This window comes from Prionailurus bengalensis, chromosome C1 (genome assembly GCF_016509475.1).
Source record: "Prionailurus bengalensis isolate Pbe53 chromosome C1, Fcat_Pben_1.1_paternal_pri, whole genome shotgun sequence".
NCBI lineage: Eukaryota > Metazoa > Chordata > Mammalia > Carnivora > Felidae > Prionailurus > Prionailurus bengalensis.
This window is the reverse complement of record NC_057345.1, coordinates 108,851,501-108,869,415: the sequence shown is the minus strand read 5'-3', so window position 1 is coordinate 108,869,415 and position 17,915 is coordinate 108,851,501. Positions and strand designations below refer to the sequence as shown.

The following is a 17,915-nucleotide window of genomic DNA, read 5'->3' as shown; positions in this document are numbered from 1 at the left end:
GAGTAGAGTAGTCTTGGTTGAAAGTTCTTATCCCCCCTCTCAGAGCTTTGACTGTATAATACCACTCTCTTTCAAACTGCAAAGTTCCTGCTGAGAGATCTGGTGATAGCCTTCTGGGGATTCCCTTGCATGTAACAAGTTGTTTTTCTCTTGCTGCATTAAGATTCTCTCTTTTGACATTTTAATCATAATGTGTCTTGGGTAGATCTCTTTGGATTCACCTTGTTGGGAGTTTTCTGAACTTCCTGGATCTGGCTGTCTGTTTCCTTTCCCAGATAAGGAAGTTTTCAGCAATGTTTTCTTCAGATAATTTTTCTACTCCTTTCTCTCTCTCTCTTCTCCTTCTGATACCCTTATAATGTGAATGTTATCCCACTTGATTTTGTTCCACAGATCCCCTACACTATATTCACTTTTTAAAATCTTTTTTTTTTCTTGCTCTGTTTGGGTGAGTTCCACTGCCCTGTCTTCTAGATCACTGATTCTTTCTTCAGATTCATTTAGTCTGCTGTTGAACCCCTCTAGTGTATTTTTCAGTTCAGTTATTGTATTCTTCAGCTCTGTGACTTCTGTTTAAAGAATATGCTTTCTTATATTTTTCTATCTCTTTAACTTCTCATTGTGTTCATCCATTCTTGTCCCAAGTTTGGTATCTTTATGATCATTACTTTCAATTATTTATCAGAGAGATTACTTATAATATTTGAGGTTTTATCCTACCATTTTGCTTGGAACATATTCTCCTGTTTCCTCATTTTGCTTGACTGTCTTGTGTTTGTTTCTATGAATTATGAAAAAGAGCTACTCTAAAGTCTTGAAGGAGTGGCTTTGTGGAAGTGATAAAATGTGGCTTTGTGGAAGTGATGAATGTCTTTCAAACATTTTTGGTTGTCTAAGCTGCTTGATTTATTCTTGATAGTTCCCCATTGTTGAGAGTGCACCAAGACCTGTCATGATCCAAGGAGAAAGATCTGAGCACCTAGTTTCAGGCTTATTGGAAGTCTGACTCTCAGGCAGTAGCTTTCAAAGTATGCAAATATATCCAGTCCTGGGGGGCTGTAATCATGTACCCTGCTGGCCTCTAGAGTCCCACCTGTGCCCTGCTCCTAAGATTAGCAAATGGATCCCCTTCATATGTAGTAAAAGTGGTTTTCAAACTGCTGATTTTACATTGGTTCCTGGGGCAAGTGAGCCCCTTTAAAAGGAGCATCTCCGTTTCCTACAGTCCTTTGGGTCCCTTGGATGTAAGCCCCATTAGTTTTCTAAGCCAGACATTTTGGGGGCTCATCTCTCTAGTGCAGGTCCCAAGGGTTGGGATGCTTGATGTGGGGCACAAAGCCCTCCCTCCTCTGAGAGAAACTCTGGACTTGAGAGATCCCTCCCTATTGGGTGTCACTGCTTCTGGGGTGGGGTTTTTGGAGAGACTATGTCTCTGCCTCTCCTACTCATCTCCATGTGGTCTTTTTATCCATTGTTGTGGAGAAACATTTCAGCTAGTTTCCAGTTCTTTTTCAGATGGAAGTGTTCCATATGTAGCTGTAGATTTGGTGTGAACAGGAGGAAGTGAGTTCAGTTTCTTCCTACACCACCATCTTGGACCAACTTCCCCTACCATGCCCTTGACTTGGCTTTCTGTGGTGAAAATTTGCTTTCTGTGGTGAAAATTTATCAGTTTTTCATGCAAGTACCTCCCTTCCTGCAAGGTATTTCCCATGCTCCCTCCACACAGAATTACCCACATGTCCTTTCTGTTAACAGTATTCTGTTGATATCACTACAGCATCTGTTTTGCAGTATGGTTATTCTATGGTTTGTGTTCAGTGAATTACAACATATATTTTATTATTGTGTTGGCACTTTAGCTACACTATAAGCTCCCTGAGGAAAGTGAATATCTTCATCTTTTATCCACATCATATGATTCTGAATCAAGCTCATTATTCAGGAAGGGGCTGATAGAGAGAAATGGGATAGCTTTCATTAAGCAATTTATATGTGTCTGGTATGTACTGCACAGTTCATTCATCATTTCTCATTTAATTCCTACAAGTCAAGATAGAAAGAAGTTAACATCTCCATTTTCCAGATGAGGAAAAAGGTTCAAAGAGGTTAAGCAAAGCTAGATGCCTCAAATCTCCTTATTCTCTGGACCATCCTTTTTGAAATAAAACTGTATTTCCATTTCTACTGCTTCATTTCCTCTACTTTCCTCATTTTACTACTCAGTTTGACTTCTGTCTACACTCTATACTCACACTGCTTTACAAAGCTCAATAACGAAGTTCTTACTGTGAAATCCAGTGAGTCACTTTCAGTGCTTTCTGCTGTATTTGACATTGCTGATCATTCCACTGTTTCTGCTCTATTCCTTTTCCTTCTCTCTTGGCTTTACTTCCTTTGTAATGATTCATGTTGGCATTCTGGGTTCTGCCTCCTCCTTTTCTGACAGAATACAAACTTTCCATGGTTCTTTAATCTCCATTTTAGCCCTGACCTGTTCCCTAAGCTTTAGACTCATAATTTCAACACTGATTCCTGAATATATACATTTGAATGAGCCACAGGTACCCCTGACTGAAAAAGTACCAAATCAAACTTATTCTTTTTTAAAAATTTATTTTGAGTAGAGGAAGGGCAAAGAGAGAGAAGGAGAAAGAGAATCCCAAGCAAGCCCAGTGCTGTTAGCACAGACCCTGATGTGAGGCTCAATCCCATGAACCATGAGATCATGACCTGAGCTGAAATTAAGAGTCTGATGCTTAACTGACTGAGACACCCAAGTACCCTGAACTTAATATTCTACTCCTTTCTCTACATCCCAGTTCCTCTTGTATTTCCTTTCTCAGGGAATGCTGTTACTATTCATCTACACAATTGTTTGGCTGAAACCCAACATTAGCTTCTTCCCTTTTTCATCTCTCACATCCAATAATAACTAAATCTGATAGACTTTTACCTCTATTTTTTTGCTTATGTATTATTATTTTTCAAATAATTTATTTATTTAGTTAACATATAGTGCAACAATGATTTCAGGAGTAGATTCCTTAATACCCCTTACCCATTTAGTCCATCCTCCCTTCCACAACTCCTATAGCAACCCTCTGTTTGTTCTCTATATTTAAGAGTCTCTTATGTTTTGTTCCCCTCCCTGTTTTTATATTATTTTTGCTTCCCTTCCCTTATGTCTATCTGTTTTGTATCTTAAAGTCCTCATATGAGTGAAATCATATGATATTTAGACTTTTCTTTATTAAATACATCTCCAACCTTCTCCTAGAGAGGATGTAACATGTGGTGGTTGAAACATGGGCCCCGGAGCCAGACTTCTTAGGTTTGAATCATATCCCTGCTATCTGCTAGTTATGTGATCTTGGGCAAACTCCTTATTTTTTTATGCCTTGATTTTCTTACTAGAAAAATGAGAATAATATTAATACTTGCATCTTATGCCATCTGTAGGAATGAATGTGTTATTTCATTTGAATCAATTAGTGACTATTACATAGAACATGCTTGATAAATACTAGAGCAATTTTTATAATTTTATCTATGCTGGCTACCACTTGACTAATTCAGGTCCTCATATCTTATTGTGTCTCCCTCAAATTCATCTTCTACTCTGCTTCCAAGTACCTTATTTTTTAAATAGGATATGCAATTGTCAGCATCAAGTGACTATATTGCTTCTGCACTTAAAAGCCACATAGTGGCCAAAGGACAAACTATAAACTCTTCATCTAGAATGCTCTATGTCTTGGCCTTGACCTAATCCTCTGTTCCATCTCCTGCCACTCCCCTCATACTTTATTTACTAGGTAATCTAACTCCTTAAAATTACAAACGTATCTGTGCTAAGGATGTTTTCTCTGCTCTAACAGCCTTTTTGCATTCCTTTCTTTCCTGAGTAACCTACACAGCTTTCAGGACTCAGCCCAGGGGAGATCTACATTGCTAGACTGGTTTCAGCATTCCTCCTGTGACCCACCCCCATCTCCCCTCCCCCATCCTTGCATTCCTCTATTGTAGTATTTTAATTTTTATATTTTCACCACCCAGAACAATGTTAGTGCTCCATACATTATTTTTAAAATTAAATATATGTTGGGGTGCTTGGGTGATTCAGTCAGTTAAGCATCTGACTCTTGATTTCAGCTCAGGTCATGATCTCACAGTCATGGGGTTGTGGGATCAAGCTGAGAGTTGGACTCTGCACTGACAGCACATAGCCTGTTTGGGATTCTCTGTCTCCTTCTGTCTCTGCCCCTACCCCACTCACATGTGCGTGTACACATCCTCTGTCAAAATAAATAAATAAACATTAAAAAAAATTTTTTAAAGAGAGGTACTTCCTTAACTACTACTAATAATATATTAAAATTAAACATATTGAATAAGTAAAACTAATTTTCACTTTATTTTTTTAAGTTTATTTATTTATTTATTTTGAAAGAGAGAGAGGGGAGGGGTCTGAGAGAGAGAGAGAGAGAGAGAGAGAGAATGAGAGAGAGAGAATCCTAAGCAGGCTCACACTGTCAGTGCAGAGCCTGATGTGGGGCTCAACCTCATGAACCATAAGATCATGACCTGAGCTGAAATCAAGAGTTGGATACTTAACCAACTGAGCCACTCAGGTGTCCCCTAACTTCTACTTCAATCAAGATATTTTCAGTATCTAGCTTCTAGCTCTTTTAAGTAGGTAAAATGTAGTGCCTTGATAAACACTGGACAGCATCCTGTCAGCAGGAGTAACAGGTCCAAAACCTTGGTAATTCTGTAAGTTCAGTCTGGTTGTGGGAGGGACAAAAGCAGGGAATGGGACTGCATCCCACAGGAAAAAGATTTTTATTATAAAAATAGTAAATGAGCCACAACTTTCTATCCACACATCCCTATGCTTCCTGCATACTCTCTTCCTGGAGCTGTGGTCTTCCAGTTATAGTCAATTCTCACTATTTGTGCTATGCATATTTTACAAAGTCTTTGAAAACATTGAATTGGCAAATACTGAATCCTCATTCCTGGGGGAAATAGGTTCCTGTGAGCCTCTAGTCACACAATTTTTTGTCAACCAAAACACTATTTGCATTACATTGTATCATTTGTCAACATCCTTGTCAAATAAGCAAGTCTCATTGGCATTGAAAACCCACTCTTCCACATAACCCTTTTCTTGTATAACACTTAGCCAGTGTTTACATTTTTTTCTTGAAGTCCCCTGATCCTAGAACTTGTCTCACCTGTAAGTTTAATGTTTCTTATATGATATAGCCCTTTGAAACAAGTGAGTTGGGCAGCACTAGGTACATAGGTTTAACATTTTCCTGACCCTAGGTAAGGTGACCATAAATTTCTTTGGTTTCCAGTCTTTTTTTTTAATTTTTAAAATTATGCTTATTAATTTTGAGAGAGAGAGAGAGAGAGAGAGAGAGAGATGGGCAGAAAGAGAGAGGGAGACACAGAATCTAAAGCAGGTTCCAGGCTCTGAGCTATCAGTGTAGAGCCAGACGCGGGGCTCAAACCCACAAGCTGTGAGATCATGACCTGAGCCAAAGTCAGATGCTTAACCGATGAGCCACCCAGGCTCCCCTCCTTGGCTTTCAGTCTTACAACATGCTGCCCACTACACTTTTTCATGGTTCATCATCTCATGAGTCCACATTTTAGCTGCTTTTCCATATTTTCCATAGTTACATCATAACACTACAGCTGTTTACTTTAGCATCTTCCAGAATGACTTCATATACATATCAGTAAATTTCCTCTTTCTTTTTTCTGAATGTACCATATGATTAATTCATAACATTGAATTCATGGCCACTTGCAATAGAACTCATGCCTGAGCAAAGCTTATCCAACACATCTATTTCTTCTGTAAGGCAATCACAGTTCTCTTGTGCTTAGGAATACTAGACATCACTTCAGCACTAGGTGTGGAACCCATTTTAAGGAGCAAAATCATCAACAATATGCACAAAAACACCAAAAACATAATACCAACCAGACCACAAAAGGACATTTGTTTAGTAAAAGAGTTTAAACATAAAGGCAGAACATCACCTTGTTCAACCTGACCTGAGGACCTGGCATTGGGTGAATCAAATGTTTTGCTGCTCTGCACATGCCCGTGAATGACTGCAAAAGTGGCTTGAGTACTGATTTGGGGGTTAGAAAGAAATTCTAGTGAGTAGGTGAATTAAAAAATATGGAATCTATGAATAATAAGGAACTGTATTTAGTTTCATACTTTGTAGATTCCTCATAAAAATTAGTGGTAAATCATTCTTTGATTGTTAGAATAGCATGGAGGAAAACATTCTTAGCTCATACTGAGTCACCAGACACAAAGGGCACTGAGGAATGAGAAGAGGCTTTCTGAGATTCTGGGTGCTGGAGGCAAATATAGTCTTTGGGAACACCAGTGTCCGGACTCTGCTTTTGAGTCTCAGACAGGAATGTGGTCTTTGGTGGGAGATCAGTTTTCAATTATTCCTTTAAACTGAAATGCATTGACTGTTAAGTGAGTTCCTCCCCAACGGCAGTATAAATCTTAGTATGAAAAACTGGTAGTGTAGCTAGAATTGAGCTATCCTCTTTAGACAGTGATTCTGGCAGGTACACCTTTCATCGGAAGTCTAGAAGCCAGAGAAGTACCATATTAAATATGCAGCATTTGTTCTTGCCCTATGTGGTTACACACTTCCAACAATTTTTCTACATATAAGCTAATTAAAATGAGAACTTACAGTAAAAAATATGTGAAGTTTCATCCCATCATTCCATAACCTACACGAAACAATGCAAGTTAGAAAGAGAAAAGGCTTTGGAGACACACAAATTGGGTTTAAATCCTGTCTCTGCCAACATATGACCTTAGAATTTAACAAGTTTCTTAATGTCTCTGAATCTCAGCTTCTTCATCTGTAAAACAAGTACATAATAACCACCTCACAGGATTATTGTTATAACAAAACTGTTTATACTCATGGGTTGACTTGTGACCATTTTGACATGGCCAGTTTGCAGTAGCAGCTGCATCAAAACATTCATTTGAAAATGTAAAACAATACTTTTAATTTATAATTTATAAGATATAAATTTGCAATTTATATCTCTGACCTTTAGTTATGTATAACTGTCTCCTATATTCACTTCCCACCTTAAGAGTTATAGTCAAATGGTAAAAAGACCTTATATTATGCACTATCCCCATTTCTGAATCTTAACCCATTCTCCCTTGGATTCCCAGCTATAGGTCTGCATTTTCCCTGGTGTGGGATTTGGTGAGATCCTAAGCTGTTTGTTCCATTATTTTGTTGACTAGAGGTGCTATCTGATAATATCCCAAATAAGTTTGTTACTCACACGCAGAAAAAAGCAAAGAGCAGACCTGAGGATGTTATCTTTACCAGTGCCTGTGTACAAGGTTGGTATCTTGGCTGGCATCTGGAAGGCTCTTGAACCATTCCCTAACTGATAAGGATGGGTTCACCTGTGCCTGGGCTCTGTGTACAATTTTTATATATCAACAAATTAAAGTGAGAACTTACAGTTTTCAATTGTATAGTGTGCTGTATGCCAAACACCTGCTTTCCTTCTAGTATTCTGAAATTCAGTATGTGTTAGGCAAGGGGGTGCTGTGTGACCAGCCTCCAATAAAAACCTTAAACTCTCAGCATCTAGTGGGCTTCCCTGGACAGAAGCATTGGGCACATGGTACTGCATTTTTCTCTCCTGTTGGAGAAATAAGCAAGCTCAATGTGAACCCTTACAGGAGGGAGAAAGCATGGAAAGACTTTGTGGGTTACTTATCCAGACTCCACCTGTGTCTTTTTCCCTTGCTGATCCTACCATACATCCTTTCACTGCAATAAGCCTCACCATGATTATATGCTAAGTCTCATGAGTCCTTTTAGCACATCACTGAATGTGCCTTAGGGACCCCCTCACTACCCCCACAAAAAACACTTAGTTCTTAAAAAGCAAACTTTTAGAGATTTCTGATTCTGCTAGGATGGAGTAGCCCCACTCTTTCAAGGCCCTTCCTCTTCCAACTAAACTTCCAGATATAATACAACAAACAAATGTAGAAAGACTGAAAGGTAGAAAGAAGTTGAGCTGTCTAGAGACCTCAAGACTTGTGAGGCAACAGGGTGCTGAGTGACTGGTCTCCTTATGCCTCTCATATATCCCAGACAAGGCAGCGCAGAAGCCTCCAACCAGAACCAATGACAGGCACAAACAAGAAAAACTCAAAGAAAAGCTTGTTTCCCGTAAACAAGGGAGAAAACATTAGAAGAAGGATGGCTGTTGTAGACAGAATAATATAAGCTGTACACACATCCTAATCCCTGCCTGTTACCTTACCAAACAAACTGACCTTGAAGATATGATTAAGGTTAAGGGTCTTGAGAGGAGGAGATTACCTAGGTGGGCCCAACCTGATCTTGAGTCCTTAAAATAACATTTCCCAGCAGAGGTCAGGTTCAGAGAGAGAGGGAACTACAGAACAGTCAGAGAGATGCCATGGTGATGACTTTGAAATGCAGAAGTGGTCAGAAGACAAAGAATATGGTCAGCCTACAGAAGCTGGAAAAGACAGGGAAATGGATTCTCCCTTAGGTCCTTAAGAAAGGAACACAGCCTTACTGATGTGATTTTACCTTATCAAGGTACAGGACTGTAAGATAATAGGTTTGTGTTGTTTTAAACCATTAGATTTGTGGTAATTTGTTATAGCAGAAATAGGAAATGGGTAGAGATTTTGGAACCTAGAAGTGGAGTGTGACTGTAATAATCACCTAAAAATGTGGACGTGACTTTGGAATTAGGCAATGGGCAGAGGCTGGAAGAATCTGGGAAAGCATGATAGAAAAAGTCTAGATTTCCTTGAGTAGACTGTTGGTAGAAACATAGATGTTAAAGTCATGCTTAGCAGTGAGGGCTCAGAAGGGAGTGAGGACCGTGACAGAGAAAACATAAATTGCCTTAGAGGACAACTAAAATATTTTGAACAGACTGTTAATAGAAAATGGATTAAAGGTGCCTCTAGTGAGGGCTCAGAAGGAAATAAGAATCCTTGTCATTTAGTGGTAGGATGCTTAAGCATAAGTGTGCCCTGTAGTTATACAGAGAGCAAATTGGTAAATGATGAACTTGGATAGTTAGGTGAGGAGATTTCCAAGCGAAGTGTTAGAAGTACAGCCTAGTTTCTTCTTGCTGCTTATGCTAAAATGCAAGAAGAAAGAAATAAATAGAAGGAAGAACTACTGAACAACAAGGAACAGGGGCTCGATGATTTTGGAAATTCTCAGCTTACCCAGATGGCAAAAAATACTAAAGTTAAGAGATCACTTTCAGAAAACTAGGTCTAGAGAAAAAACAGAGTGTCTAGACTACCTTTTGCTAATACCTCAGAAATACTGAAAGTCAGAGTATTCAGTCATACAAAAGGATCTTTGAAGACACTAAGCACGTGACTCAAAGATCCCCTTAGCCATATCAAAAGAAGCCAAAAACAGAAAGATCTTTGGAAGAGCCTCTTGTTTAATTGAGGGAATCCCTGTGGCATACATGGGAGACCCAAAAGGTTCTTAAGAATTTTATACCAGCAAAATCACTACCTGCTTAGACCAAAAGAAACAGCATGAAATGAAAGTGGGGCCAAGCAGGGAGCTAATCTTTCACCCCACTTCCCTGTCTCACAGAAGCAGATGGCATGCTCTGATTCCCCTCTCAGGTGGTTTGGTGGGGCTGAACAGGAAGCTATATTCCAACTTGCACCAAGCAGAAGCAGGCAATGTCCCACTCAGTGATGTCTATGGAAATGAGTGGGAAGTTTTTATTCTTTTCCAGGCAGAAGTAGGTGGCACTCTAATTTCCCCATGAGTGGTGTTAGCAGGCCAAGCAGGGAACTGACTTTCCATCCCTTGCCTGGGGGAAGCAAACACTGGTGAGCCAATTTGCTTGCCAGAGTAGTGTCTGTAGGTGCAGTGGAGAGCTGAGCCTCACCCTCAGGAAGTAAGAACCAGACAAGGAAGCAATGTGAGGTGGGGTGAGGCACCAACAGGTTTTACTGCCCTCACTCTTGTGTCAGTGGGGTGCAGCTAGGTTGATTGTCTACCACAATTGGCATGAATGAGACTGAATGATGTCATGTAAATCAGGAGTAGTTACCACTTTAATATCTACCTACTCCAGTGTCAGATAGATAGGAGAAATGAACCTCCATACCTACTGGACAGTAATGAGGCAGGGGAAGAGAAGGGAGTCAAGACTAACTGGTATTTCACTTTGTTTCTTCTCTCCTTGTGTTGGCAGGGGCCAGCAGAGAGCTGAGCTTACATGCTGGAAGCAATGGGATGGTAGAGTTGGTGCCCTACTTTTATCAGGAAGTTGTAAGTAGGGATGAAGAGGGAGATAAACTTCTACCCCACCCAAATGCAATGATGCAGTGAGTACCCAACTTTCATCAGGGGGACTAACTGCTAAAAAAAAAAAAGAAAGAAAGAAAGTAAAATAGGATGCAGAGTCTCATCACATAATATAGAGGATACAAGAGAATCACTCATTATACAAAGAAACAGAAAAACCACAAAATGAATGAAAAAAGACAACATACCAACACTGAGATGAATTAGATGTTGGATTATCTGACAATGTAAAGCAATCATTATAAAAATACTTGAATAATCAGTTACACATTTTCTGGAAATAAATTAAAAAAACAGACAATGAAGTTATAAAAAGAGCCAAAAAAGAATCAATACTGATATAAAAACCTATTGGATAGGCTCAGTAGTAGAATGGAGATGACAGAGGATAAAATCATTGAACTTGAGGATAGATCAATACAGTTTGCTCATTCTGAACAACAGAAGGAAAACAGACTGAAACAAAACAGTCCCAGTGACTCATGGGCTAATAACAAAAGAGCAGAGTCTTAGAAGGAGAGGAGAGAGAAATGGGATTGGAACGGTATTAAAGAAATAATGGCTGAACACTTCCCAAATTCAGTGAAATTTGAAATTTGAATTCACAAATTCAAAAAGCTTCATGCTATGGACTGAATGTTTATGTCCCCTCTCAACTGATGTTGAAGCCCTAATCGCCAGTGTGATGGCATTTGAAGGTAACATGAAGGAGAAGCCCTCATAAATGGGATTAGTGCCCTAATAAGAAAAGACACAGGAGAGATGATCTGTCTTTCTGCCCTTGAGGATACAGCAAGAAGCCATCTCAAAACTAGGAAGCAGGCTCTCACCAGACACTGAATTGGCCAGCACTTTGATCTTGGACCTCTAGCCTCCAGAACTGTGAGCAATAAATGTTTTTGTTCTTTAAGCTACCTAGTCTGTGGTATTATGTTATGGCAGCCCAAGCTAACTAAAACACTGAGTGGACCACAAATAGGGTAAACCCAAAGAAATGATTTCTAAGACATATCACAGTTAAACCTCTGAAAACTAAAGAGAGCAACTAGAGAGCAAACATACATTCCTTAAATGGTACACCTAACAAGGAGTTTGTCGTCTGAGCAATGCAGGCCAGACTGTCAACTGCTAAGCCTGTATCTTTTTTCCTTCAGGATGAAGGGAAAATAAAGACGTTTTTAGTTGAAGGAAAAGTAAAAGATATATTGTTCACAAACTTACCCTTAAAGGGTGGCTAAAGAAAGTTTTCTAAAGAGAAAGGAAATGATGACAAAAAAAGTCTGGACTTTCATAAAGAAAGAACATTGGCATGGGTAAAATTTAGGGTAAATATAATAGACTATCCATTTCTCATGAATGTCTTAAATCATTTTTGATGACTGAAACAAAAATTTAAAAAAATTTGATATGGTGCTTAATGTATATAGAGAAAACACTTTAGACAATGATAAAGTGGGGAGGAGAAATGAGCCTCTGTGGGAGTAAGATTACTATAGTTCATTGGAAGTGATACAATGTTGATAATGGTAGACAGTGATTAGTTATGTGTGTATACAACAATACTTTTAGCAACCACTAAGAAAACTACACAGAACCATACATTCAAAAATACTACAAATAAATTATGATGGAATCCTAAAAATATTCATAAAACTGACAGAAAAGTAAGAAAAGAGTACCAGAAAACAGGAGAAACAATCAGGAAACTAATAATAAAGTGGCAGACTTAAATCCTAACACAATAAAGATTTCAAATGGAAGTGGTCAAAATGTACCAATTAAAAGAGGTAAGCAGAATGGATAAAACAAAAACATCTAATAATGTTGCTTATAAGAAATTTACTTCAAATTAATAACAGGTTGAAAGCAAAAGGTATATGTAAACATAAATCAAAAAAGTGGATATATTCATATCAAAGTAGACTTCAGAGCAAAGAAAAACAACTTTATTGAGATGCTAGGGGGCCTCAGTGGGTTAAGTGCCTGACTTCGGTTCAGGTCATGATCTTATGGTTTGTGAGTTTGAGCCCTGTGTCAGGCTCTGTGCGGACAGCTCAGAGCCTGTAGCCTGCTTTGGATTCTGTGTCTCCCTCGCTCTGTGCCCCTCCCCTGCTCATGCTCTGTCTCTGTCTCAAAAATAAACAAAAAAAGAAAACTAACTTTATCAATCTGTTCAAAAATATAGATGATGAGAGAATACTTCCCAACTTATTTTATTAGGTCCATGTTACCCTGAGTAGGGTAATGAATACACATTTTCATGGGTAGGGGTAGGGGGCCTGAATAGACATTTTTCCAAAGAAGACATACAGATAGCCAACAGACACTTGAAAAGAGGCTCAATTTATCATCAGGGAAATGCAAATAAAAACCACAGTGAGGAATCTGTAACTTGTCAGAATGGCTGACAATTTATTGTCAAAAAGAAAATGTGTCTCCCTCTCTCTGCCCCTCCCTGCTCACACTTTGTCTCTCTCTCTCAAAAAATAAACATCAAAGATATATGTACCCCTATGTTTACTGTAGCATTATTTACAATAACCAAGATATGGAAGTGACCTAAGTGTCCATAAATAGGTGAATATATAAAAATGTGGTGTAGGGGCGCCTGGGTGGCGCAGTCGGTTAAGCGTCCGACTTCAGCCAGGTCACGATCTCGCGGTCCGTGAGTTCGAGCCCCGCGTCAGGCTCTGGGCTGATGGCTCAGAGCCTGGAGCCTGCTTCCAATTCTGTGTCTCCCTCTCTCTCTGCCCCTCCCCCGTTCATGCTCTGTCTCTCTCTGTCCCAAAAATAAATAAACGTTGAAAAAAAAAATTAAAAAAAAAATGTGGTGTATATGTATATATATATATATATATATATACATATACATATACATATATACACACACACACACACACACACACACAATGGAATATTACTCAGCCATAAAAAAGAATAGAACCTTCCCATTTGTGATGTGACAATATGAATGGACTTAGAAGGTATTATACTAAGTAAAATAAGTCAAACAGAGAAAGACAAATACCATATTACTTCACTCATACGTGGAATCTAAAAATCACATATCAAAACAAATCAACAAACACAAACAAAAAGCAGAAGCAGGCCCATAAATACCAGGAACAAACTGGTGGTTATCAGAGGGGGAGGGTGGTGATGGGCAAAATAGGTGAAGGAGATTAGAGCTGCAGACATCCAGGTATAAAATAAATAAGTCATGGGGATGAAAAGTACAGTATAGGGAATATAGTCAATAATACTGTAATAATTTTGTATGGTGACAGATGGTGACTATATTCATTGTAGTGAGCATTTTATAATGTATATTAGTATCAAATCATTATGTTGTTCACCTAAAACTAATATAATAGTATATTTCAACTATACATCAATTAAAAATCTGAAGAAAAGGGGTGTCTGGGTAGCTCTCTTGGGTAAGAATTCAACTCTTGATTTTGGCTCAGGTCATGATCTCACTGTCATGAGACTGAGCCCCACGTCAGGCTCTGCACTGAGCATGGAGCCTGCTTAAGATTCTTTCTCTCTCTCTCCCTCTGCCCCTCAAGAAACGTTTTTTGAAAAAAATACTTAGGAAACATTTTAACCAAGGATGTGTAAGACTTCTGCATTGAAAACTACAAAACATTGCTAAAAACAGCTAAAGAACACCTAAAACATGGAGAAACAACCTGTGTTCATGGATTCAAAGATTTAATACTATTAAGATGGCAATACTCTCCAAAGTTATCTACAGATTCATTGTAATCTTAGCAAAATACCAATAGCCTTCTACACCATACATATAAATAGCAAAGATAACTCATACATCTTAACTTTAAAACTTAATACAAAACTACAGTAGTTAAAATAGTGTGGTACTGGCATAACCATAGATATATAGGCCAATGGAACAGAATTGAGGATCCAGAAATAAATCTATATATCGAAGGCCATTTGATTTTTTTCCAAGGGTGCCAAGACCATTCAATGAGGTAAAGGTTAGTCTCTTCAACAAATGTTGCTAACACAACAAGATACCCACATAGAAAATATTGAAGTTGGATTTCTGCTTCACACAACACACAAAAATTGATTCAAAATGAACCAAAGACCCCAAAACTCTTAGAGGAAAGCAAGGAAGTAAATTTTCGTGACCTTGGATTTGGTAATTGACTCTTCGACATGACACTAAATTCACAAGCAACAACAACAAAAAATCAAATTGGATTATATCAAATTAAATAGTTTTGTGCAAGTAGACACTATCAAGGCAGTAGACACTAACAAGAAAGTGAAAGGCAATCTACAGATGGGAGAAAATATCTGCAAATCACTTATTCAGTAAGGATCATAATATATATCCACACACATACACACACACACATATATGTATGTCATAATATATATCCACATATATAAAAAAATTCTCACAAATCAACAGCAAAAAGACAAAAAGCCCAATTAAAAATGGGCAAATGTCTTGAAGAGACATTTTTCCAAAGAAGTTTACAAGTGGCCAACAAGCATATGAAAATATATTCAACATAACTCATTAGGTGAATGTAAACCAAACCACAGTGAGGTATACCATTCAGACCCACCAGGATGGTGTACTTTAAACAAAACAATATAAGACAGAAAACAAGTGTTGGTGAAGACGTGGAGAAGTTGCAACCCTCATACATTGCTGGTGAGAATGTAAATGGTGTGAACACTATGGAAAACAGCTTGGCAATTCCTCAAAGAGTTAATCATAGAATACCAACAATTCCACTCCTAAAAGAATAGAAAACATGGATTAAAACAAAAGTTTATACATAGATGTTCTTTTTTTTTTTTAATTTTTTTTTCAACGTTTATTTATTTTTGGGACAGAGAGAGACAGAGCATGAACGGGGGAGGGGCAGAGAGAGAGGGAGACACAGAATCGGAAACAGGCTCCAGGCTCTGAGCCATCAGCCCAGAGCCCGATGCGGGGCTCGAACTCACGGACCGCGAGATCGTGACCTGGCTGAAGTCGGACGCTTAACCGACTGCGCCACCCAGGCGCCCCTATACATAGATGTTCTTGACAGCACTATTAATGATAGCCAAAAGTTGGAGACAACCCAAATGTCTATCAATGGGTATGATATGGGTAAATGACATCAAATATATCCATACAATGGAATATTATTCAGTCCTAAAAAGGAATGAAGTACTGATATATACTATAACACAGATGAACTTCAAAAAGATTATGCTAAGTGAAAGAAGACAGACACGAAAGGTCACATATTGATTCCATTTATATGAAATATCCAGAATAGGCAAATCCATAGGCCACAGAAAGTATATTTGTGCTTTCCAGGGTCTGGGGATGGGAAATGGGTAGTGACTGCTTAATGACTGTGGAGTTTCCTTTTGAGATAATGAAAATGTCTTGTAACTACATAGAGGTGATGCTTGCAAAACCTTGTGAATCTACTAAATGCCACTTAATTGTATACTTTAACATGGTTAATGTTATGTTATGTGAATTCACCATAATTTAAAAAAGGGATGAGGGAGACTCAGGGATATGTACTTCACAAATACTTGATAATAAAAAAATTGCTATTTTATAAAGGGAAAGAACAAGAAACAGAGTCTGGGAATAGTAAAAAGTATGCTGTGTGCACTATTAAGTTTTTTTAATAGGATGACAGTTTCATAAAAAATCATGCTGTCAAATGTCCCTAGGGATGGCATTTAATTGACTTAGTATAACTTTGTTTAATTAATTTAATTAAGAATATTATATCATAATGTCATAGTTATTAGTAGTAGAGATAATACTGTCCAGTGTCAAACATAGTGTTTGACACAGAGTAGGTCCCCACTAAATGGTAATTACTACAGGAAAGCTTGAGGGCTGGCCCTGCCTTCTTCAGTTCTGCTCCAGTGCCTTGCAAAGAGCTGAACACAGGCAGAGACACACTGTAGAGAGGGAAGAGAAGCCACAACCTCTGGCTCTGAGACATACCACTGTGTAGAATCTCATCTGCAGTCTATGCTGAGGCTGAGGGCATGAGGAAGGGTGTCATTGTGCTGTATACATAGGGCCCAGGGGCAACAAACTATATCACAGGGAAGAGTCAAGGGAGAGCTTAGAAAATGTAAGCAGCTGCAGAGGAAGAGGGGATACCAGGCCAAGTCTGATGATACATGGCATGTAAACAGCTTACTTGGACTCCATCTTTATGTGCTATCTCTGGGTGCATCTTCCTTTCAACCTGGACCTGCTTCTTCAACCTCCTCCTCTGCATCTTCTCCAGCCACAGGTCATCTAAACTGATGCGTGAGTGCCGAGGGATGATGCTCCTAGGTTGTGAAGGAGTCTCCCTGGGGATATCCTCTGCAGAGACGGAGGGAAGGGTCCATGCCACCATCTCAGTGATAGAGAATGGCCTCTGAGTTGGCTCAATGTGAAAAGCTTTCTGACTGTGGGAGCAATTGGGCTTCTTGCCTTGTTGTTCTTCCCACCGCATATAGTTCTAGAGATCAGAGAGGAGAACATATCAACTGGGCACAGTGTCCTTTTCTTTTCAGTTTTTTTGGGGGTATCACCCCCATCTTTGGGTTAATCCCCTAAAATACAGATTCCAGTAAAATACCTTGTTCACAGTAATTCTGGAAAATGTGAATATTAGGAATAAAACAAATCTTGTTTCTTTTAAAAACTGTACTTTCAAGACTATTTAAAGAGATCAAGTCTTCTACCTTGATCAAAGAATTAAGTCTTGAAAGTGATTACTGAAAGTGATTACTGAAAGTCTTGAAGTGATTACTTGAAAGCTCTTGCTTCAACAACATACCCTGAGAACAGAATTTGAACACAAACACACTCAGGCACTTATTACTTCTTTCTTGGCACAGACACTAACTAAATGTACACACAGCTGCACTTTACCTGTGTTACCTTCACTTTGTCCTAGTTTACAGTTATCAGGCAACCTAACTGAATTCAAAATAAAATTTGTCCCTACTAACAGACTACGTGGGCTTTGTGTTGACATGGCCATTCTCTGTCATCCTTGGTCATCCTTTGTGTTTGACATGGCCTCTGGGATCAACCCAAAGGTGCACCTTTTCTTCACAGGTGTTAAGTCTTATCTCCCACCTCCCGCCCCCTGCCACTGCACCCTGGTGGACACCTCTTTCACAAGACTTCTTTGGAATGTCATCTCCAAATACTTTGTGTATACTATTTGGTGGAAACAAAGGTGAAATTTCTGTTAACTATTTCAAGAGTCTGCCTTAAATTATATATATGCATGCATATATATATGAATACACACACACGGGGAGAGAGAAGAAGGTAGAGGAGGAGGGAGCATAACTGTTACTTATAGTTTTGGGGTACAGCCTGGGAACTGGGACTTTCCAAAGCTCTCCCAGTGATTCTAATATGCACCCAAGGCTGAGAATCACTGTTTCGTTTTGTTTCATTTTTTTAGC

General features: G+C 38.8%; 1 protein-coding gene across 3 annotated transcripts in view; it reads right to left on the bottom strand.

The window, feature by feature from the left end:
- ARHGEF4 (Rho guanine nucleotide exchange factor 4) overlaps positions 1-17,915 on the bottom strand; it is a 296,513-nt gene that overhangs the window by 128,606 nt on the left and 149,992 nt on the right. For all 3 annotated transcript variants that reach the window (XM_043576411.1, XM_043576412.1, XM_043576413.1), the window contains exon 3: positions 16,643-16,951. In XM_043576411.1, coding sequence (XP_043432346.1) covers positions 16,643-16,951 — 309 coding nt within the window. The remainder of the gene's footprint in view (positions 1-16,642; positions 16,952-17,915) is intronic.